This window comes from Zonotrichia albicollis, chromosome 20 (genome assembly GCF_047830755.1).
Source record: "Zonotrichia albicollis isolate bZonAlb1 chromosome 20, bZonAlb1.hap1, whole genome shotgun sequence".
NCBI lineage: Eukaryota > Metazoa > Chordata > Aves > Passeriformes > Passerellidae > Zonotrichia > Zonotrichia albicollis.
The window spans coordinates 6399764-6421735 of record NC_133838.1 but is presented as its reverse complement, the minus strand read 5'-3'; the positions used below and the strand labels follow the sequence as shown (position 1 = coordinate 6421735).

General features: G+C 55.8%; 2 protein-coding genes across 8 annotated transcripts in view; both read left to right on the top strand.

The window, feature by feature from the left end:
* NKAIN1 (sodium/potassium transporting ATPase interacting 1) overlaps nt 1–2106 on the top strand; it is a 40498-nt gene extending 38392 nt beyond the window's left edge. The window contains exon 7 of the mRNA XM_074555516.1: nt 462–2106. Coding sequence (XP_074411617.1) covers nt 462–471 — 10 coding nt within the window. The 3' untranslated portion in view covers nt 472–2106. The remainder of the gene's footprint in view (nt 1–461) is intronic.
* Nucleotides 2107–17542: 15436 nt separating this feature from the next.
* PUM1 (pumilio RNA binding family member 1) overlaps nt 17543–21972 on the top strand; it is a 101643-nt gene continuing 97213 nt past the window's right edge. For 2 of the 7 annotated variants that reach the window (XM_074555885.1, XM_074555886.1), the window contains exon 1: nt 17544–17817. The gene's annotated coding sequence lies outside the window, so the exon portion shown is untranslated. Of the gene's footprint in view, nt 17874–21972 lie in introns of all 7 variants that reach the window. The other 5 variants (XM_074555887.1, XM_074555881.1, XM_074555888.1 and 2 more) reach the window with 4 other exon arrangements.

Genomic DNA, 21972 nt, shown 5'->3' with positions numbered 1-21972 from the left:
CCATCTGGCTGCGGCTCTTTGTCCCATGGGGACACACCGGGAGTTTCTCACAACCCTTCTTGTCCCCTCTTTGGCCCTTTGTGCCTCTTTGTCCCCATGTGGGGACACTCCATGGGTTCTCTCCCAACCCCTGCTGTCCCCTCTTTGTCCCTTTGTGCCTCTTTGTCCCCACATAGGGACACTCTGCGAGGTCTCTCCCATCCTCTCCTGTCCCCTCTTTGTTCCCACGGTGGGACACTTCATGAATTCCCTCCCAATCCCTCCTGTCCCCTCGTTGTCCTTTTGTGCCTCTTTGTCCCCAGTTGGGGACACTCCATGGGCTCCCAGCCTCTCGTGTCCCCACTTTGTCCCCAGCTGGGGACACTCCGTGGGTGTCTCCCAACCCTGCTGTCCCCTCTTTGTCCCCACATGGGGACACTCCATGGGCTCTCTCCCAGCCCCTGCTGTCCCCTCTTTTCCAGCTCGGGATAACCGGAGCCAGCGGCGCCAGGACCCCGCGGTGCCACCACCCCCTGATGCCACCACTCCGGGCGCGACGGGGCCACCACGGCGATCACCCGGGACACGGCGGGGGCTGTGCCACCCCTGGGCACCCCCTGCCCGCCGTGGGGACGCGGGGACAGCGCGGAGGTGGCAGCGCTCACGGACGCCGCTGGATGTGTTTGTCCCAGCCTGGCTTTTCCTTGGAGCAGCGGAGTTTGGGACAGGGACAAGGACAGGGACAGCACCGCCCTGGGGACAGGCAGGGTTGGGACAATGTCCTGCCACTCCGGATCTGGCTCAGACTGGCTCCAAGCACGGGATTTGTGCTCCCACAGGAATTCTCCCACCGGGATGAAGCAGCAGCGCCGGGACTCGCTCTGGGACGCTCTGAGGAGTCGGATCCGACCCCTGATTTGGGGACACGGGGGACACACGGGACCCTGAGCCCCCTGCACCGGCTCCCTGCCGCGTTTGGGGGCCTTGCTCCGAGCTGGGAGCCCCGAGGCTGCTGTGGCCCCTCCCCGGCCCTTGGAACGATCTGATGAATGTTTTGGGTTTTGCTTTGGGATTTTTTTTCTTCCAATCATTTCTTTGGGTTTTTATTTAATTTAAAGTGCCTGAGTAGACTCTGGCTGAGCAGACCCCCCCTCTCCAAGGCTGACACCGTGCCTTCAGCAGGGCTGGGACCCCCAGGGCCCCCCAAACCTCACCCAGGGCTGGGGGTCCCACCCTGGTCCTTTCATCCATAGGGGGCTCAGTGCCAAATTCATCCATCAGCTCCAGGGGCACAGGGATATCAGCACTGGGGGAGGATTTTTGGGGGGTGTGAGGTGGGCTGGGCAGGGATTGCTTTGCAGGAGGAAGATCAGCTGGGAAGGAAAAGCCTTGGAAAGAATTTGAAGGAAAAAAGGAGTTTCCTGGAGTGTCCCAGCTCCCCAGAAGCTCCTTGCTCTCCTTTCCATGGGATGTGGCTCCTCCAGGATCCTGGATCTGCTCCCAGGCCCACCCTGCCCCCCGGGAGGGAGCTGCGGAATTTGGGTGGATTTCACCTCCCAGCTGTTTCTCCTCCAGTGCCAGGGGAGTTTTTTACACCCTGGAATGGTTTTTGGCCCTTCCCCACAAGGAGCCCTGGAAGTGCCAGGAGCTGGGATGGGCTGAGCCACCTCCAGCCAAGCTGTGAACTCTACAGGCAATAATTTTCCACCCTTTGCCCCTCTTTTTTCCATGGAAAATTGTGGTTTTTTCAGGCAGTGATCCCCCTCATCCTCCAGAGCACATCCCCATCCCCAAGCCCTGGGGCCAGCAGCATCTCTGGCGTTTATTTTCCTCTCCAGGACCAAGGATGCTGCACTGGGATGGGATGGGATGGGATGGGATGGGATGGACATGCAGACACTCCCCATGTCCCAACCCTTCCCAAAGCCAGCAGGAAGAGCTCACTGCATTAAAGCTCTTGGGAAGAGCCTCCCTCCCTGCCCTGGGCTCCACAGGGGCCGGGCACGGCGCTCCAGGACCTTGGGTGTTTCTGTTCCGTTGGCTTGGTTTTCTATGAGCCCGTCTTTGTAACGTGAATCGAGGATTTCTTTTCTATTCTGTAATTATAAAAGTCAAAGGAAAGTTTCAGCTGGTGCTGTTCTGCTTTGGGGCACTTCCCTTCACCTGGCAGTTAAGGTGATTAAGGTGGGGGTGATTTTGAATTTTTATTTTTTTAATTCTATTTCTCTTTTTCCCTTCCTTAACACTGCCACCTCCTTCCTCAGGGCTCTGAATGCCCCAGATTTCCCCATCTTATATCATGGGATGGTTTGGGTTGGGAAGAGAGCTTAAACCCCTCCCAGTGCCACCCCTGCTTAAATCCCAGCGGTGCCCTGACACCTCCCACTGTGCCAGGTGCTCCAGCCTGGCCTTGGGCACTGCCAGGGCTCCAGGGGCAGCCACAGCTGCTCTGGCAATTCCAGCCCAGCCCCTGCCCACCCTGCCAGGGAACAATTCCCAATTGCCAAGATCCCATCCAGCCCTGCCATTCCTCTGGCACTGGCAGCCATTCCCTGGCTCCTGTCCCTCCATCCTTGTCCCCAGTCCCTCTGCAGCTCTCCTGGAGCCCCTTCAGGCCCTGCGAGGGCTCTCAGCTCTCCCTGGAGCCTTCTCCTCTCCAGGGGAGCACCCCCAGCTCTCCCAGCCTGGCTCCAGAGGGGCTCCAGCCCTGCAGCAGCTCCGTGGGCTCCTTGATTTTGGAGGCTTCAGCGCTGGGGCAGCTCTGCAGGTCGGTTCATTCCATGACCAAAGCACTCCAGCATCCCATGGACCCCTAGCCGGGGCTTCCATCCCGTTGAGCTCCTCCCCACCGGGTGGGAGGGTTGAATCCTTCTCCTGCCCTACCACGGATCTGCCTCTTCCCCAGCAACATCCCATCCCATCCCATCCCATCCCATCCCATCCCATCCCATCCCATCCCATCCCATCCCATCCCATCCCATCCCATCCCATCCCATCCCATCCCATCCCATCCCATCCCATCCCCACAGTCGGGCCGGGCACGCCAGGACATCCTCCAGAGATGGCGGAGCTGCAGCTTCACCCTCCCGGGAATGGCAGGAGCACATCAAACTGGCGGCTGGAATGGACTCCTTAAAGTGGTTTTACATTAAAACCTTTGATTTTGGGACACAACTCCGAGTTTATAACCGCAGGTTTGGTTTCAGAGCCAGAATAGTGTACTGAGAGCAGCAGGGGGAATTCTTGGGGCAAAAGCTGTCCCAAATGTCACCTGTGCCGTGTGATGTCCCCACACGGGACACGGGTGCAGCATCTCAAAAGACCATCGAGGCACCCCGGATTTAAAATCCAAAATAATGAGTATGGGCATTGCATTGATACTCACTGACACGGGGGAGTCTGAGGGGGGGGGTCGCTATGCACCCCTCCCACCCTGGCCCCAGCCGGTCCCTCTGCACAGCCCGGGTCCCATTCTCATAGCCCCTGTCCCATTCCTTATAGCCCCTGTGCCATTCCTACAGCTCCTGTCTCCTCACCAAAACCCTGTTCACTCCCAAAACCCCTGTCCCCTCCCCAAATCCCTGTCCCATTCCCACAGCCCCTGTGCCCTCTCCAAATCTCTGTCCCCTCTCTATAACCCCTGTCCCATTGCCACAGCTCCTGTCCCCTCTCTCGAAACCCTCGTCCCCTCACACAGTCCTTGTTCCCTCTCCAAGTCCCTGTCCCATTCCCACAGCCCCTATTCCCCTCCCAGCGGTGTCCCCTCCCCAAATCTCTGTCCCGTCTCTACAGTCCCTGTCCCCTTTCCAAACCCCTGTCCCCTCCCAGCGCTGTTCCCTCACACAGTCCCTGTCCCCTCCCCAAATCCCCGTCCCCTCCCCAAACTCCTGTCTCCTCGCACAGTCCCTGTACCTCCCCAGCCCTGTCCCCTCTTCAAACCCCTGTCCCCTTCCAGTGCAATCCCCTTCCCACAGTCCCTGTCCCCTCCCCAGTCCTATCCCCTCACACCGCCCCTGTCCCCTCCCAGCGCCATCCCCTCTCCAAACCCCTGTCCCCTCCACAAATCCCTGTCCCCTCCCAGCCCTGTGCCCTCCCCAAACTCCTGTCCCCTCACACAGTCCCTTGTCCCCTCCCAGCGCTGTCCCCTCACACAGCCCCTGTGCCCTCCCCTCGGGGCCGCGCTGTCATTGCCGAGTCCGAGCGGTGCCCGCGCTCCGTGCAGAGCCCCGAGCGGGCCGTGCCCGGCAAGGGCAGCAGAAACACGAGCAGATTTCCTTCCATCCCCAGCCCGGCAAAGAAACGGCAGAGGAGCAACAAAGGAGGAATTTTGCCTCGCGCAGCCCGGCGAGCCCCAGATGTTCAGGAGGAAAAAAGGCGCTTTCAGAGCCTCCAACAAAGGCACAGAGCCGCTTTTCAGGGCTCGGGGATGTGGGGAGGCAGCTGGGAGCGCCAAGGTGTGCTGGGACCCGGGCAACGCAGCTCTGAGGTGCTCTCACCAAGCTAAACCATCAAGGGGCACGTTCGGGGTTTGATCCTTCCTGCTTGGGTTCAGGAGCCAGGAGGGATGGAGAGAACATCCCTGAGCAAGGAGGGATGGGGCAAACAAACATCCCTGAGCAAGGAGGGATGGAACAAACATCCCTGAGCAAGGAGGGGTGGAGAGAACATCCCTATTGTATTTGCTGAGTGCCCCGTGGCAGGGAGGAATGATGCATCTGACTCCATGTTCTCAGAAGGCTAATTTATTATTTTATGATACTATATCACATTAAATACTATACTAAACTATACTAAAGAATACAGAAAGGACACTTACAGAAGGCTAAAAAAGATAATAATGAAAACTCGTGACTCTCTCCAGAGTCCCGACACAGCTTGGCCTCAATTGGCCCAAGAGTGAAAACAACTCACAGCAGAATCCAATGGAACAATCACCTGTGGGTGAACAATCTCCAAACACATTCCACATGAGCACAACACAGGAGAAGCAAATCAGATAAGAATTGTTTTCCTTTTCTCTGAGGCTTCTCAGCCTCCCAGGAGAGAGATCCTGGGCAAAGGGATTTTTCAGAAAATGTGAATGAGACACATAACTGAGCAAGGAGGGATGGAGTGAACTGTTGTGGTGTTGTGAGGGTCCCCATGATGCGGTGAGAGGTGAGAATTTGACTCCAAATTCTCAGAAAGCTGATTTATTATTTTATTATATTATATTGAAGAAATTATATACTAAAACTATTCTAAAGAAAGAGAAAGGAGACATCAGAAAGTTAGAAAAGAATGAATAATAAAAACCTGTGACTCCTCAGAGTCCGACACAGCTGGCTGTGATTGGTGATTAAGAAAACACAATTCACATGGAACCAATGAAAGAATCACCTGCCACATTCCAAAGCAGCAAAACACAAGGAGAAGCAACCAGATAATTATTATTATTTACATTCTTCTCTGAGGCTTCTCAGCTTCCCAGGAGAAGAAATCCTGGCAAAGGGATTTTCGGAAAACATCATGGTGACAGAGAACATCCCTGAGCAAGGAGGAATGGAACAAACACCCCTGAGCAAGCAGGGATGGTTCTCCAGGGGTCCCAGCCAGGTGGAGATGTGACAGTCCCAAGGACACACTCCTAAAACCACATCACCCACAACATGATGTGAGTTGGGTGTTCCCAAAATCCCCAGAGAAATACCCTTTTCAGGCTGCCATCATCTCTGGTCCTGGCTGGAAGGTGACACCTGGATGGGCACTGCATGCATGTGACACCTGCCTTGGTGACAGATCTGGGGTTTTTCTGCTGCCTGTGGTGCAGCCACAGCACGGGCACAATATTTCACTGTCGAGGTCTCTATCTGTCTTTATCTATATCTATAGCAAATATATATTTTTATGGAAATTTAAGTAAATATAAATATAAATATAAATATAAATATATAGAAATCAAAATTATAGAAATAGATACAAATATAAATATATAAAAATAAAATTACATCAATAAATATAAATATAAAATTTATAAATAATATATAAAAATATAACTATATAGAAATCAAAATCATAGAAATAGAAATAACTATAAATATATAGAAAATAAAATTATACAAATAAATATAAATATAAAATTTATAAATAATATATGTAAATATAAATATATAGAAGTCAAAATTATACAAATAAATATAAATATAAATGTAAAATTATAAATAATATATAGAAATATATAGAAATCAAAAATACAAATAAATATAAAATTAAATATGATAAATAGAAATAGAAATATAGATGTATGGCCTCATCAGTCCCCAGGATGAGCAGCCAGGATCCCTCACTGGAGCTCAGCAAGGTCCTGCTCCGGTCCTGCCTTAGATCCAGCTCAGATTCAGCCGGGTTTAGCCCCAGAGCCTCAGGGCGGGGCTGAGGACGGGGCGGAGGCAGCCGGAGCTCGGGGCGGGCAGGGAGGGTGGATTTGGCCGGGATTTGGTGCCAGAGCCACCGTGGGCAGGGCAGGGACACTGCTGGGAGCAGGGGGAGGTGGCAGGAGAAGCTCCAGGGGGTTCCTGCACCATTCCCTGCCCTTGGCCGTGGGATTCCCTGGGTTGCTCCTGCACCATTCCAAGGGATTCCCTGTGCTGATCCTGCACCATTCCATGGGGATTCCTTGTGCTGTTCCTGCCTCCAGGAGCTTTGGTCACAGCTCTGGGCTCTCCAGAATCCCCAAACTCGCCCTGCAGACCCCACTCACCCCTATGGCTCTGCCCTGCTCCTGCCGCAGCAGCCAGGGGGGTGGGAAGGTTTGGGAAGGGAAGGTTTGGGAAAGGAAGGTTTGGGAAGGGAAGGGAAGGGAAGGGAAGGGAAGGGAAGGGAAGGGAAGGGAAGGGAAGGGAAGGGAAGGGAAGGGAAGGGAAGGGAAGGGAAGGGAAGGGAAGGGAAGGGCTCAGGACTGGCAGAAAGATTCACATCCCTTTGCCACCACAAGTGCAACACCTGAGTGTGGGCTGGAGTAAATCCCTTGGTTACAGCCTGGATGGCTGCAAGAACAGGGAAAATCAGGCAAATTCCCACCTGGAACTGGCTGAACAAACCCTCCCAGCCAGGCTCTGTTGTCACCCTGTGTAAGCAAAGCTTGGCTCCTGCTGACTGTAAAAATTATAAATTGTAACAATGATCTGCAAGTGGAACCTCCAGACGGTGCCACCACCACCCCAAAGCGTCACCTGGGGTCACCTCTCGGAGGGTGCTCCCTGCCCTCCTCCCTCTCCAGCCCCACAGCAGGGGCAGGGCAGACTCCAGAGGGTGGCTCCGCCCTGCTCAGCGCGGATTTGGGATTTGCTGCCTCCAGATCACACCAAGACGATTTGCCTCCCGAGCCAGGGGTACCTGAGCCCCAGCAGGAGCTGGGAGGAGCTGGGAGCTCCAGGGAGGATGAGGGAGCTGAGAGATGTCAGCAGGGCAGAAGGGTCGGGATAAATCATTCCTGGCCTCAGGGAGCTGCAACTCTCTCCTTTCTGCAAAAAAAAAACAGTGAAACCATCGAGCTCCAGCTGCTCCCGGGCAGCTCCTTGGGGCTGGGAGGGCCAGGAGGGACAGGAGGTGTCCGAGCTGTGCCCCGGGCTGTGCCCCGAGCTGTGCCCCAGGCTGTGCCCCGGGCTGTGCCCCGGGCTGTGCCCTGGGCTGGGTGCAGCAGGAGGGAGAAACAGCAGCCCCAGGCAGAGCTGTAGGAGCCCGGGGCAAGGAAAGGTGGAATGAAACAGCCTCCACCTGCCCCGAGGCACCGCTGTGCCCAAAGCCCAGGCGGGCATGGCACAGAGATGGCACAGCCCAGGTGTGTGTGTGGCACAGGGATGGCACAGCCCAGGCGTATGTGGGTACAGGGATGGCAGCAGGCACAGCCTGTGCCCAAAGCCCATCTGTGTGTATGGGGGCAGAGAGATGGCAGGGATGGCACAGCCCTGGTGTGTGTGGGTACAGGGATGGCAGAGCCCGTGCCCAAAGCCCATCTGTGTGCATGGCACAGGGATGGCACAGCCTGTGCCCAAAGCCCAGGTGTGCATGGCACAGGGATGGCAGGAGGCACAGCCCATGCCCAAAGTCCAGGGTTGCATGGCACAGAGATGGCAGGAGACACAGCCCAGCTGTGCATGGCACAGGGATGGCACAGCCCAAAGCCCAGGTGTGCCTGGCACAACGATGGCACGAGGCACAGTTGTACCCAACCCCTGGCTGTGCATGGCACAGGGATGGCAGGAGGCACAGCTGTGCCCAAAGCTGAGATGTGTGTGAGAGTGGCACAGGGATGGCAGGCATGGCACAGCCCATGCCCAAAGCCCAGGTGTGTGTGGGCACAGGGATGGCAGGAGGCACAGCTGTGCCCAAAGCCCAGGTGTATGAGTGGCACAGGGATGGCAGGGATGGCACAGCTCCTGTCCAAATCTCAGGTGTGTGCATGGCACAGCGATGGCAGGAGGCACAGCCTGTGCCCAAAGCCCAGGTATGTGAGTGGCACAGGGATGGCAGGGATGGCACAGCCCAGGTGTGTGTGAGTGGCACAGGGCTGGCAGGAGCTCTGCTGGGCCAGGGGAGGGGCAGGAGGTCCCAGGAGCCCTGGGCAGCACGGGAGGTGCTGGGGAGGGCTCGGGGGGACCCTGGTGGCAGCAGGGTTGGGTTTGGGAGCAGAGAGGCTCAAACTCCCCCCCTCACCCTGCACTGCCCAGCAAACCCTGCTGGCTTTCTGCAGAATTGCTCAGACACAGGAAAAGCAAAACCATTTCAAACACCAAAATTCTGCTCTTCAAGCTCCTTCCAGCTTGGCCTGGAGTGGACACAGGGAATGGACACATGGAGGTGGCACAGGGGTCCCCTTGTCCCTCTCTGCCCTGGGACAGAGGTGTCACACAAACCCCCTCATTTGTGAGCCTGTAACTAAGGAGTGCACAGCCTGAGGGGGCTGAATTAAGGTTACAGGCAAATGTAACACTGCTATTTCCTAAATTTGAGCCCAGGAGGCTGCAGCTGGCAGGGTGGTGGCCTTAGAAACGTGACAGTTTTGGGGCCGTTGGTTTCTCTGAGCTGGGAACACAACAGGAAACGTCTGGAAGGTGCAGGGAGCAGATAGCTGTGCCCTGGGGAGGGCCCCAGGGCTGCCCCAGCAGCACCAGCTCCTTGTCACCCCCTCCAGTGTGACAAAGACGGGAGAAATTTGGAGAAATTAAACACCAACAAATAAGGTCTGGGGAGCCAGAAGCAAAGAGTGGGGTTGGGGACTAGGAAAACCCAGCTGCCAGAAATATTGTAAAATTAGAGAGTGACAGAATGTCCTGAGCTGAAGGGACCCCCAGGGATCACCCAGTCCAACCCTCGGCCCTGCCCAGACCCCCAACAACCCCGCCCTGGGCATCCCTGGAGCTCTGTCCAAAGGCTCCTGGAGCTCTGGCAGGTTTGGGGCTGTGCCCATTCCCTGGGCAGCCTGGGCAGTGCCAGCACCCTCGTGAGTCCCCACTCACCCCTGTGTGAGTTTGCTGCCCTGTGCCTCTGCTCCAGGCATGGTAAATATTGTCCAACATACACAGAAATTCCAATAAACAGCTCTGGCTGCAGGGGGACGATCCCCTGGTCTCAATGCTGTGCTCCAGCCCAGCTTGGTTCTGGAGATGTTGATAAAAAAGAGAAAGAGAGACTTTCTGCAAAGAAGAGAGAGTGGAAGAAGAAAGAATGGTTTTTAACTGAGAGAGATTGAGATTAGCTATTAGGAGGAAATTCTTCCCTGGGACAGGTTCCAGAGCAGCTGTGGCTGCCCCTGGAGCCCTGGCAGTGCCCAAGGCCAGGCTGGGCATTGGGGCTGGCAGCACCTGGCACAGTGGCAGGTGGCCCTGGGCTGCAATCAGCTGCCATTGAAGATCCCTTCCCACCCAAACCACTCTGGCATTCACATTCCTCAATCAAGGATAGAAACCAGCACCAAAACCCATTGCAGCAAATGGAGAAAGGAAAGGAAAGAATGATTTCCTGGCTGGTTGCAGGTGCCCCCAGTGCCATTTGCCACAGGGGGTTTGTAGCCTGGCAAGGGCTGGTTAGAGAGGTTTGGGCTGTGCCAGGGTGCCCAGAGCAGCTGTGGCTGCCCCTGGAGCCCTGGCAGTGCCCAAGGCCAGGCTGGGCTGGCACAGTGGGAGGTGTCCCTGGGGTAGCACCTGATGAGCTTTGAGGTCCTTTCCAACCCAACCCATTCCAGGATTCCATGATTCTGTCAGAGCATCCCCTCTCCAGATTTCCAAGGAAGGGCTGGTGCAATGCAAATGAGGAGCAGGGAGCTGGCAGAGGGAAATCACTCCCCAGAAATGCAATCAGGCCGTGGGGCTGTGAGGAGAAGTCATGTGGACACGAGGGCAGGAGGCTTCCAAAGGGCTGAGTCACGTAATTGCCTGCTGAGAAAAGCCAGCCTCCGTGTCCTTAATGATAACAAATGAGCTGGAAACCTTAATCAGCCTCCTGTTCAGAGCGTTAATGACAGAACCTGGGACAAGGAACGGGCTGGGGGGTGATCCCCAAGGAGGGGAGCCCCAGCAGCCCCTCTGAGGAGCTGCTGTCACTCCAGCCACGACAGCGTTTGGGTGGGAAATGCCCCAGGCAGTGTCTGTGTCCCTGGGGCAGCCCCTGTGTCCCCTCCTGGTGCCCACAGAGCAGGTGGGTGGGGGAAGGGTCCAGCTGGGATTTTGGGCTTGATGCCTCAGATTTTAGCTTTTTTTTTTTTTATTTTCAGATTTGCTTTGGTGTGTGGGTCTGGGCTTCACATTATGGGATGGTGAGCTCTGTGCACAGAGCAGGGAGACAAAACAATTCCTGCTCCAGCTGGGGACCAAGAAGAAATTGTGACGGTGGTCACAAGGGTTTTGAGGGTGAGAGAGGGATGAGAATGTTGTTTCCATGTTCAGAAGGCTTGATTTATTATTTTATGATATATATACTACATTTTAACTATACTAAAAAGAATAGAAAGAAAAGTTCTCAGAAGGCTAGCAAAGCTAAGAATAGACAAGAATGAATAACAAAGATCTGTCTCTCAGCAGAGAGCAAGAGCAGCTCTGCCGTGAGTGGTCAGTAAATCCAAACATCCACAGGAGACCAATCATGGATGCACCTGTTGCATTCCACAGCAGCAGATAACCATTGCTTACATTTGTTGCTGAGGCCACAGCTTCTCAGAAGGGAGAAAAATCCCAAGAAAGGATTTTTCACAAAAGATGTCTGTGACAAGAAATGATCCGAATCTCAGGCCCAAGAGCACAAACACCGTGGACTAAAGAGAGAAAAACGAGCAGGATGGGACTGCATGGGCTAAAGCTGGAATGGGACAATAAATTCCAATATGCAAATGGACCAAAACTCATAAAAATGTGAATTCTTGTGACCAAACTCTCTTTTGCTTCCATCTTGGAGCCATCAGGGCAGAGCCACGACTGTGGCTTCAGTACTGCTGGGGTGTGGCCTTTGAAGGCTCTACAATAAATATCCACTTTATTCCCCTTAACTCCATCTGGCCTCTGTTCCAGCTCCTGAGGGCATCAGGGTGACCCTGCAGCACAGAGGGCCAGTCCTGTGGAGGGACAGGTGCTGCGGGTGACATATCCTGAGCAGGGACAAGGCTCCTCCAGGCCTGAATGCTGCCCATGGATCCTGCAGCTCCTTCCCAGCTGGGTCTCAGCCACAGGGACAGCAGTGTCACTCTGCAGGGACACCACAGAATGGTGGGAGGACATCAGTCACCCCCCTGGAGGTCCCACCACAGCCACCTCCCCCTGGGGTGAAGGTGCCACCACCTGAACTCTCCTGCCCGAATTCTCAGCTCCCAGCAGCTCCCAGCTCTGTGCTCCATCCCCTGCGTGCAGGGAGCAGCTCTGGCACCCCAGGCTCTCACCTTTTAACCCTTCAGCCTCTCTCCCTGCTCCTGTTCCCTCTCCCCAGATCCCTGCAGGGTTTGGCAGCTGCTTCAAAGGGCTGCTGGGAGGTGGGAATGTGAGCAGGGCTGTGACACGTCTCAGCAGCAGGAGCAGGGGGGAAAACCCAGGTGGTTTTTAAACCAAACACGAGTTTCCTTTTTCCTGGTTTAGAGCTCTGTCAGGTGTTTGTGTGGCTGCCGTTCCCGCAGGTTTCTGAACTCCATCCTCATTTTCAGTGTGGCAGGGGGGTGCAGAGGGGCACTCGGGGTTCCCTTCCAGTGACCCTTGACCCCTGTGCCTGCAAAACCAAAAAACTTTTGTCTACCAAGCATTTTCCTGACCAAAACACTCCTTGCTGCCTGGGCCTGGGAAAAACCTTCTTGACCCTACAGAGTGAGAAGAAGCCCTGTGTGCCTCTTATCCTGGATTTAAACTATTGTGGATCCCATAAATCCATCCTGGGTTTATCTCCTCTTCCCCAGGGCATTTCTAACTGCCAGCCTCTGGCTGCCTCCTGCAGGGGCTCCATGAGCTGTGACAAACTGAAGGAGGGACAGCAGAGGACATGGCTGGGATGACAGAACCATGGAATGGTTTGGGTTGGAAAGGACCTTAAAATCTAAATCCAACTCCTGCCCTGTCAGGGACACCTCCCACTGTCCCAGGAGCTCCAGCCTGGCCTTGGGCACTGCCAGGGCTCCAGGGGCAGCCACAGCTGCTCTGGCAATTCCAGCCCAGCCCCTGCCCACCCTGCCAGGGAACAATTCCCAATTGCCAAGATCCCATCCAGCCCTGCCATTCCTCTGGCACTGGGAGCCATTCCCTGGCTCCTGCCCCTCCAAGCCCGTCATTAATAATCTCTCTCCACTTTTTTTGTAGCTCCTTCAGGCACTGGAAGGTGACAATTTGGTCACAATTTGGTCACAATTTGGAAGATGCTTCTCTTCCAGGCTGAACAATCCCACCTTTTCCTCCCAGCAGTGCTGCTCCCTCCCTCTGCCCATCCTGGTGTCCTCCTCTGGACTCTCCAGTCTCTCCATGCCCATCTGTGCTGGAAGCCCATTCCCCTGGGAAGCAGAGGCACTGGCATGGCTCTTTCCTCACCATGGAATGTGGCATGGCTTTGCCAGCAGCTCCCTTGAGCACACAGAGAGGAAACAGTGCGATCTGAGCAGTCTCAGGACACTCCCCAGAGCAGCTCTGTCCTTGCACCAGGCACTGGGGACTCCATGCACAGCCCTAAGCCCAGCTGGTGGGTGGGAGCTGCTCAAAAACCTTAATTTTTGGGGCTGTATTTTCACAAGAAAAAGCAGCTCTGCAGCCAACACCAAACTCTCAGACCCTGCTGCTGCCAGGTGGGTCCTCAGCCAGAACTCCCTGCAGTTTCCCATAACCACAACAGTTCAGCAGCCGCTTTTAGACACTTGGCTGGGACTCCTGAAGAAAAAAAAAACAAAAATCCCATCTGCTCTGGGTGTCTCAACACGAGCGTGGAAAGAAACCTGTGGGTGAGAGGTGTTGGTGGAAAGCAGAGGGCTCAGAGCTGCTGCAGAGCCCAGGGACCTTCCCTGGTCACTGCTGATGAGAGGTCCAGCTCAGGAAGGGTTTCCATGGAGGTTGTACTGGGAAGGGCCTTGATTTCAGGGCTCTGGAGCAGTGGATGTGCTCAGGAGCTGGAGCTGCCCAGCTCAGGGCTGGTCATTGTTTCGTGTCTCAAGGCTTCAGGTTTGACGAAATGCTGCCCCAGTGATGCAAATCAATGATGCACTTGGCTCTGCAAGGGTTTTTCGGTCAAGCCAGCACATTCTGAAAATATTCTGCATAAAGACCTCAGCAGTTTTTGGCTTGGCTTGGGAAAAATTGAGTTAGTCAGTGAATTTTTAATTTTTTTTTTTGGTGGCCAAGGAAATGTTGGTGCCCCACACAGAGGGAGATCCTCTTTCCTTCAATTCAGCTTTTAATTGCAGGCATCAAACTGTCATTGGAATAAAAATATTGGATATCCCAAGGCTGGGGCCAGCCAGGCCTCCCTGGGCAGCACTGAAGCCACTTTTAGGAACCCCCCAAGCTGTTTTTTCTCCCAGGTGAGCCCCCTGTGCCGTGCAGGTGTCTCCATGGTGGAGCTGTGGGAAGCTCTGCTCCCAGGAGGATGAATCACGCAGCAGAGCTGGGTTTGTTTGCTCTTAGACTCCTTCAAAGAGAAGATTCTGTGGTGTTGGGCATCGTGCCACTGGGCACAGCGTCTGGGCAGAGCAGGGAGCGAGGGTCTGGATTTGGCCATTTGGTGGGGATGTGGAATTTTGATGTTCAAGGGGATGTTCACCATGGATTGAAGCCCCTTCTGTGGGGCAGAGAGGGAGCAAGACCCTTCTAGGGAGCCATTTGGAGGTGGGAGGACACAGCCACCCCCTGCAGGTCCCTGTTTCCCTCAGCAGATGAAGCTGTATCCCAGGATAGCTTCTGTCACACTGCTATGGGGTCAGGCAGGGCCAGGCAGCTGGGGCAGCCCTTGGTGGCCAACGGTGCAAGGAGGATCAGAAGGACATTTCCACCCCCAGAAGGTTTTTCCTGTGGAGGTGGAAGTTATTTCACTGCCTGTTCCTCTCGCTCTGGCTCTGAAGCTTTTGGAGCAGCATGTTCTCCCAGTGGGAGACTTTTCCATGGATGGCAACAAGCTGGGAGCTTGGGCAAGGTCTGAGGCAGAAGAGAGGATGGCAGTGGTGGGAGGCAGGAGAGGCTGTGGGAGGGATGGAAGTGCTGGAGATGAGACCCAAACTCCCCTCAGCCTCACAGCCGCAGGACTTCTCCCTAAATCCGGCAAAATTCACTGGAAATGAGGGTTAGAACCACTCACATTTCATCCCCAGCAGGACTCCTTCCCTCCCCCTCTCATTACACCAGCATAATTGTAATTATCCCAGGTATAATTAACAGAAAGCACGTTCCCAGTGTCAGCAAGCAGCCTGGGCATGTGCTGAGCCCACCTGGCAGAGCTCTTATCTCTGCCTCACAGCTCAGGGACAGCCTGGTGGGGACATCAGGGCCAGCACCAGCAGGACAGCTCAGGGACAGCCTGGTGGGGAGCTGAGGGTGGCAGCTGGCAGGCACAACACCCCAAAAGTGGCCAGAAGTGCAGAACTGCAGGGACACCCCAACCCCCTGTCCCCTGTGAGGACATGGTGTGGGAAAGAACTCCTGACCTCCCAGGCTTTGCAGCCCAAATCTTTGGCAGCCGGGAGCCATCGCTGGTGCCTTGTACCAGCCCAGGAGATGGGTGGAACCAGAGGAGAAGGGTGTGCAGGCAGATTGAGTTGGTGCAGTGCCCAGATGACACAGCTCCACCATTCACATTTCCCAGCCAGAGGCTGGCCTTGCCCACACAGTTGGCGTTTTGGGGACACTGCATGGGCCCCCACAGAATCATGGAAATATTTGGGCTGCTGGAAAACACCTCTAAGATCATCCAGTCCAACCATTAACCCAGCACTGCCATGTTCACCACTAACCACATCCTCAAATGCCACATTCACATATTTTTTTAATACTTTCAGGGGTTATGGTTTCACTTTCTGTGCCAATGCCTGTTATCTAATTTTTTCCTGATTCAAACTTCCATTGGAACTACTTGAGTTTATTTCCTGCCATGTTGTTCCCTGGGAGCAGAGCTTGATCCCTCCCCCCCCCGGCTGTGCCCTCCTGGCAGGAGCTGTGCAGAGCCACAAGGGCCCCTGAGCCTCCTTTGCTCCAGGCTGAGCCCCTGCCCAGCTCCCTCAGCCCCTCCTGGGGCTCCAGACCCTTCCCAGCTCCCTCAGCCTCTGCTCACAGGACTCCTTCTCCAGCCCCTTCCCCTCCCCAGGGAATTCAAGACCCTGGAGCCACAGGGATGACCCAGCAGAGCGGTGTCCACTTCTCAGCCATGCCTGGGTCCATACCCAGTGCCACAGCAGAGCCGAGTTTATCCCAGCAGGGCTTGGCCAGGCCACACAAAGCCAAAGCCACCTCTGGGTGTCTGCACAAGGCTCGGCTGCAAACCCACCCTGAGCAGGGAAAACCTTTCTTGCTGTTTATCTTGACTGTCCTGTCATGCCCGGCCTGGGGCACCCACACCAAACCCATCAAGCCGTGTTTCCCCAGGGTTTTGGGGGTCGGGATTCGGCCCTGCTGCCCCCCAAGGGAGTGCACGCTGGAAGAGGCAGTGAGGTGATGGAAACACCCATCAGTCACCCCGGCAGCCCATCGAGCAGAAAATGGATGCAAGGCACGGCTGGATCAGCTTTGCACGTGTTTTAATGACAGAGAACCCGGGCTTGAAGTGATTTTTTGCACGCTCATAACCACAAAAGTTGCGGCTGCGGGACCCGCCCGTGCCGCGGGCTCTGTGTGCCCCGGGCCGGCCGGAGCCCTGGGAGCAGCTGCCGCTTCTCTCTCCGTGCAAGTGCGGGCAAGTCCCGAGCTCTCCCCAGCGCCGGCTCTTCCCTCCTGGCTCCCTGCGTGCCCCGCCAAGACGGGGAGAAAATATTCCATGAGAGCATCGAGCGCTCAGCCTCCCCCAGGGCCCCGGGAGCGAAACACGGCGGGGCAGGAGGAGCAGAGGGGCAGAGGGCACAAAGGCGATACCCACAGGCTGCCCCTTTAACATGGAGGAGCCGGGGCAGAACTACCGCTCCCAGCGGCCAGCGCCGCCCGCCCTGCCCTGCCCGGGCTCCGCACGCCGGGGGCTGTAGTTCCCCCGCAGCCCCGGCTTTGTGGGCAGGGGACGTGGGCAGGGGGAGGCACCAAAGGAGAAGCGCCCCAAAATTGTGTTTGTGTTGGTGGAGGGGGAGGAGGCGCCGCTGTGCAGCCGGCGCTCGGTGCCTCTCGGTTCTGGGGCAGGAGGGGAAGCAGCGCTGTTGGGGGCTCGGGGGGACCGGGCTGAGGGGGACTTGGGGTGTCCCAGCTTGGAGGGGCTCGGTGTGAACGAGTTGGGAGTGCCAAGGCTGGATGGCTCAGGATGCCCAGGCTGGGGCGGGGGACGGGGACAGGGACCACTCGGGGTGCCCAAGCTTGGGGGTCTCAGGGTGCACAGGCTGGGGTGTCCAGGTTGTCCAGCCGGGGGGACTTGGGGTGTCCCGGCTTGGAGGGGCTCTCTGTGTACAAGCTGGGAGTGCCAAGGCTGGCGGAGTTCGGATGGGGAGCACTCGGGGTGCCCAGGCTTGGGGGCCTCAGGGTGCACAAGCTGGGAGGCTTGGGGTGTCCACGTTGCCCAGCCTGGGGGGCTCAGCGTGTCCCAGCTTGGAGGGGCTCGGTGTGCACAAACTGGGAGTGCCAAGGCTGGGGGGGCTCGGGGAGCACGGGCTGGGGGGCTCGGGGTGCTCAGGTTAGGGGGGCTCGAGGGCTGCGGGATGTCCAGGGGGGACTCGGGGGCTGCTGGATGTCCAGGGGGGACTCGGGGGTTGCGGGATGTCCAGGCAGCGGGGTGCAGAGCGTTCAGGATGCCCGGACTAGGGGGGAAATCAGGGTGCCCAGGCTGGGGGCGCTCGGGCACATCCCCGCCAGCCCGGCGAGCGGTGCCAGCGGCAGCGCGGGGCTGAAGGCGGGGCTGTGCCCGCACCCCGGCCGGGCAGGGGCCACGCTGGGAGGGCGCTGCGGGCTGACCCCAGCCTGGCAGTGTGGCAGGGTCGGGGCACAGCCCGGGCACGTCGCGGCTGGGTCGGGTCCGGTCCGGTCCATCCCGATCCGGTCCATCCCGTCCCGGCCCTTCCCGGTCCCTCCCGCCCCGTCCCGGCGGCGCTGGAGCGGCCTCGCCTTCCCGTGGTGCAGCGCGGCCGCGGCCCCGCCGCGCCGCCATGTTGTCGGAGTGAGCGGCCGGGGAGAGGCAGCGGCGAGCGGCCGGGGGGGGCCCGGCATCCGTCTGCATCCGAGCGCTCCGCCCGTGAGTACCGGCCCGGGGCCGGCCCCGCCGCGCCGCGGACCCCCGCGGACCCGCCGGTGGGCGCATATTGGTGGGGGGAGCGGGAGGAGAGGCCCCAGGCCGCCCCGAAGGCGAGCGGCGGCGGGGGCGCTGCGCCGGCGCTCCCGCCCGGCTCCCTGTCGGGGCCGCGGCCTGGGCCCATTGTTAGCGGGGAGGGGGCGCGGGGGGACCCCCGGGCCCCGAGCGCGGCCCCGCGGGCGCTCCGGTAACGGGGACGGGGGTTATTGTTGGGGGGGCGCGGGCCCATGGCAGCCCTCAGCCGCCTTGCCCCGGGCCCGGCCCGCCGGGGGCTGCCCCTCGGTCTGTGGGGCTCCCCCTTCTCCTGGGGAGGGTCCCCCCGTTCTCCAGGACGGGTTTGATCCCGGGGGGGCTCCCCCTTGTCCCGGGCCTTCAATCCCGGGCGGCTCTGTCGCTCCGGCCGAGGCCCCGCTTTGTTGCCCCCAGGGCTCCGGGGGGTGCTTGGGTTCCGTCCCCCCGGTTTTGGGGGGGTTTCGGCGGCTCTGGGGGTCTCTGGAAGAGGAGAGGTCGGGGCTGGCAGAAGGAGGAAGGGAAAAACCAGACAATCCTTTCCGATGTGCTGGGTGACCCTGGGGGTTTTGTGTTTGTGTGGGGTTTTTCTCCCCCCTTGTTTTTATCTCGTGCTCACATAACGACAGCCTCGGCCCTTGTGAGCTGCTAAGTTGGAATTTTAAGAGCCTCTCGGTCCAACCTGAGAAATGCTCAGATTTTTTTTGTTGTTGTTATTGTTGTTGTTTGCTTTGGTCAATGTTTAATAACTTTGTTCGGAGCAGAGATTTTATTAGGCTGATCATGAGTAAGGAATTTCTTTTATTAAGAGGGATGGAGGTGGGGGAAAGGGGGACCGTGGGTCCTTTTGGGTTTTAATGTTGGTTTTGGGAATCCGATGGGTCAGGAATTCAGTGCTGCGGCTTCCCAGGTTTTCAGGAAAACACAGGGATAACGTTAAAAGTTCTGCTAGGCCACACCGCTCTCAAACAATGGCTCTGCTTTCATTTCCAGTGGAACTTTCCAAAAAAAAAAACCCACCCAACCCAAACTCCTCCGCTTTGGGGTTGAACTTTTTTGGAACGATCGTTTTACACGGCGTTAATTTTGTAATAATCCGTGATTTTTGAGGGCAATACGGAACCAGAGCCGGGAGGATCTGGCTGTTGAGCCGGGCTCTGTGTGGATTAAAGCTCCTTTATTCAGTGTTGTCACCAGCGGTACTTCAGACTCGCGGGGGAGATTCCTCCGAAGTTTTTTGTTGTTTGTGGAACGTCCCGTAATCTGCGGTGACAACACGGAGCAGCTCATTTCACGCAGGGAAGAGCAGAGCCGCCTGCCCTGAGCGCGGCGGAGCAGCGTGGAAGCCTTTGTTTGCCAGGCCGGGGTTTCACCTGGGAAAAGTTGATCCTCTGTGCTCAGGAAGAGTTTGGGAATGCGAGAGGCTCTGGAGGCCCCGAGCAGCTGCGGCTCTGCAGCGCCTGTGTAGGTGACTGCCCGTGCTCCGGGAGCTTTGAATGACAGGATTCAGCTGTCCCGCTGCTGCCTCGATCGCGGCATTCCCAGAAAAACACGGCTTGGAACTAAACTTGAACTACCCACAATGCTCCCTTCCCCTTTGCTCCCTTGCAAAATGTCGCCTTTGCCAAGTTTTCCGCTCGTGTTTGGAGCAGCCCGGAGAGGAAGCGCCTGGGAGCAGCCTCTCCTTAATCCATTGACTGAGATTTTCTGGACCCTCCTGATTTTTAAGATAACACCTTTATTAACTCAGAAATGAATTAGTGTCTGCAGGCTTTTGAAGGAGCAAAGAGTGTGGCAGTGCGACTTTGTACCTTTGTTTCTCACTGGAAATGGGCTTGTCACAGTCTATAGATACGGGAGATTTTTTGGTGGGGATTCATAGTATCTTCCTTTGTTTGTTTATTTTTTTTTTACTGTCTGCCCTGAGATAACTTGTAACTTCCTTTCAAGGGGCCCGCTCAGATTTCATTGCTGCAGTTTGTGCACACCTCAGTTTGATGATAAATGAATTTCTTACAGTTAATTACTTAATTTTTTTGTTCTTTTTGCATGGAGGAGCTTGAGTGCTTTATGTGATATTACTGAAGAATTTTGATATTGTTTGCTAAAGGAAATTAGGAGGAAAATGCCATTAAACTGAATTACAGTCTCAAAATCAGTCAAGATTTAGTCATATCGTGTTTTCAGTGTTTTTCCAAGTATGTGGGGAAGGTGGTGATTTCCAGACTCTTTGAAAGCCGGAGGAGTGAGTCCTGTTGGATGTCCCTGGTATTTAAGTTGTGAGTGCATAAAAAGCCCTGCAGAGTGGCCCTGGGGGCTGTGTGTGTGCAACACCGAATTATGTTGGAGGTGCAATTAAAGCAACCTGATCTCTGCACTTTTCAGAGTCATTTTCCTCTCAGTATTAACCCCATGCTGGACTCGTGGGGTAAACCTGACAAAATTTGATCAAAGATAGGACTCAGATTTTTTTATTTTAGTCTCCCCACCGTTAGTAAATTGTTCTTGGAAGTTGTTTGTAGTAGAGTGTTGTTCAGGGCTACTCCGAGGAGCAGGGAGGGAACAGAGCTGCCTTTCAGGCCCTGGAGCCGCGGGCAGGAGCAGGGCCAAGCTCTGCAGCCACCAAGGTACAGCAGGGGAACGTCCTGGGGCTGCTCTGCCAGGAGCTTCTCAGGGCTCCACCACCCCACTTTCATCCTCACAACTCTCTGTGGGGCTGCATTTAGGCACCTCAAGTTGATCTTTTTAATGAAGATTAATTCAGACTATGCCTTGCCTTTAAAAATGAATTTGGCTTGTTGTGTGAGCATTGCATAATGGGGGAAAGCACTTTGCTGTTCACACCTGTAGTGTCTCTATTGCTCTGATAGTTCTGCCTTAAAATAACAAACAAACTTCTGTGGTTTTGTGCTGCTGGAATGTTATCAGAATATTTGGGGACTAGGAAGTTAGTGAGTTGCTGTCAGCTTAATGTGCAGGTTTTCCTCTTGCTCACAGATCATTTGGATGCATGCAAAGCATATGGGGTATTTCATTTATTGGGGTGATCAGTGCTCTGGGCACTGAAAGTCCTTTGGAGTTGTCCAAATTTCCCCCAGTGCCATCGACAGCAGGACCAGCAGTGCTGGCTGTGCCTGCTCTGGAAAGTTCTGCTGAGATCCCAGGTTTGCTGTTCTTTCTCCAGGGAATTCCACAAAGCATTTCCATGGGTTTCACTGCCTCCTGAGCACCCTCCTGAGTTACAGGGAGGGCACAGGCTGTGTTTGGGTTTCATGAACTGTACGAGCAGAAATCCGGGATTTTAAGTTCACGTTGAAAAACAAAAACCAAACCAAACTGTTGCTTTGCTGCTTTGCATGACTGAGGGAATACTTTGGGATACAGGGGGCCTTGAGTGTTTATATGGATGGAGGACCAGGCTCCTTTTGCCTGGTGTAAATGGACACAGCAGGTTCTGGTGTCACTGCCTTCCATAGGTTTTTGGAGATTTTTCCCCAGCAGTTTTCCAGTCAGTGTGTTGTCCCTGGCAGAAATTGCCATTGTGCTGCTGCTTCACGGGCATCCTGTGCATCCTGCTAAGCCTGTGCAGCACAGAAAGTGGGATCCCTGTGGGGTTTTTGGTGGGATCCCTGTGGGGTTTTTGGTGGGATCCCTGTGGGGTTTTTGGTGGGATCCCTGTGGGGTTTTGGTGGGATCCCTGTGGGGTTTTGGTGGGATCCCTGTGGGGTTTTTGGTGGGATCACTGTGCATTATCAGTGAGATCCCTGTGGGTTTTTGGTGGGATCCCTGTGGGTTTTCAGTGGGATCTCTGTGGGTTTTTGGTGGGATGTCTGTGATTATTGGTGGGATCCCTGTGCGTTTTCAGTGGGATCTGTGGATTTCTGGTGGGATCCCTGTGCATTTTCAGTGGGATCCCTGTGCAATTTCAGTGGGATCCCTGTGCATTTTCATTGGGATCTCTTGTGATTTCCAGTGGGATCCCTGTGCATTTTCAGTGGGATCCCTGTGGGTTTTCAGTGCGATCTCTGCGTTTCCAGTGGGATCTCTGTGGGTTTTTGGTGGGATCCCTGCGGGTTTTCAGTGTGATCT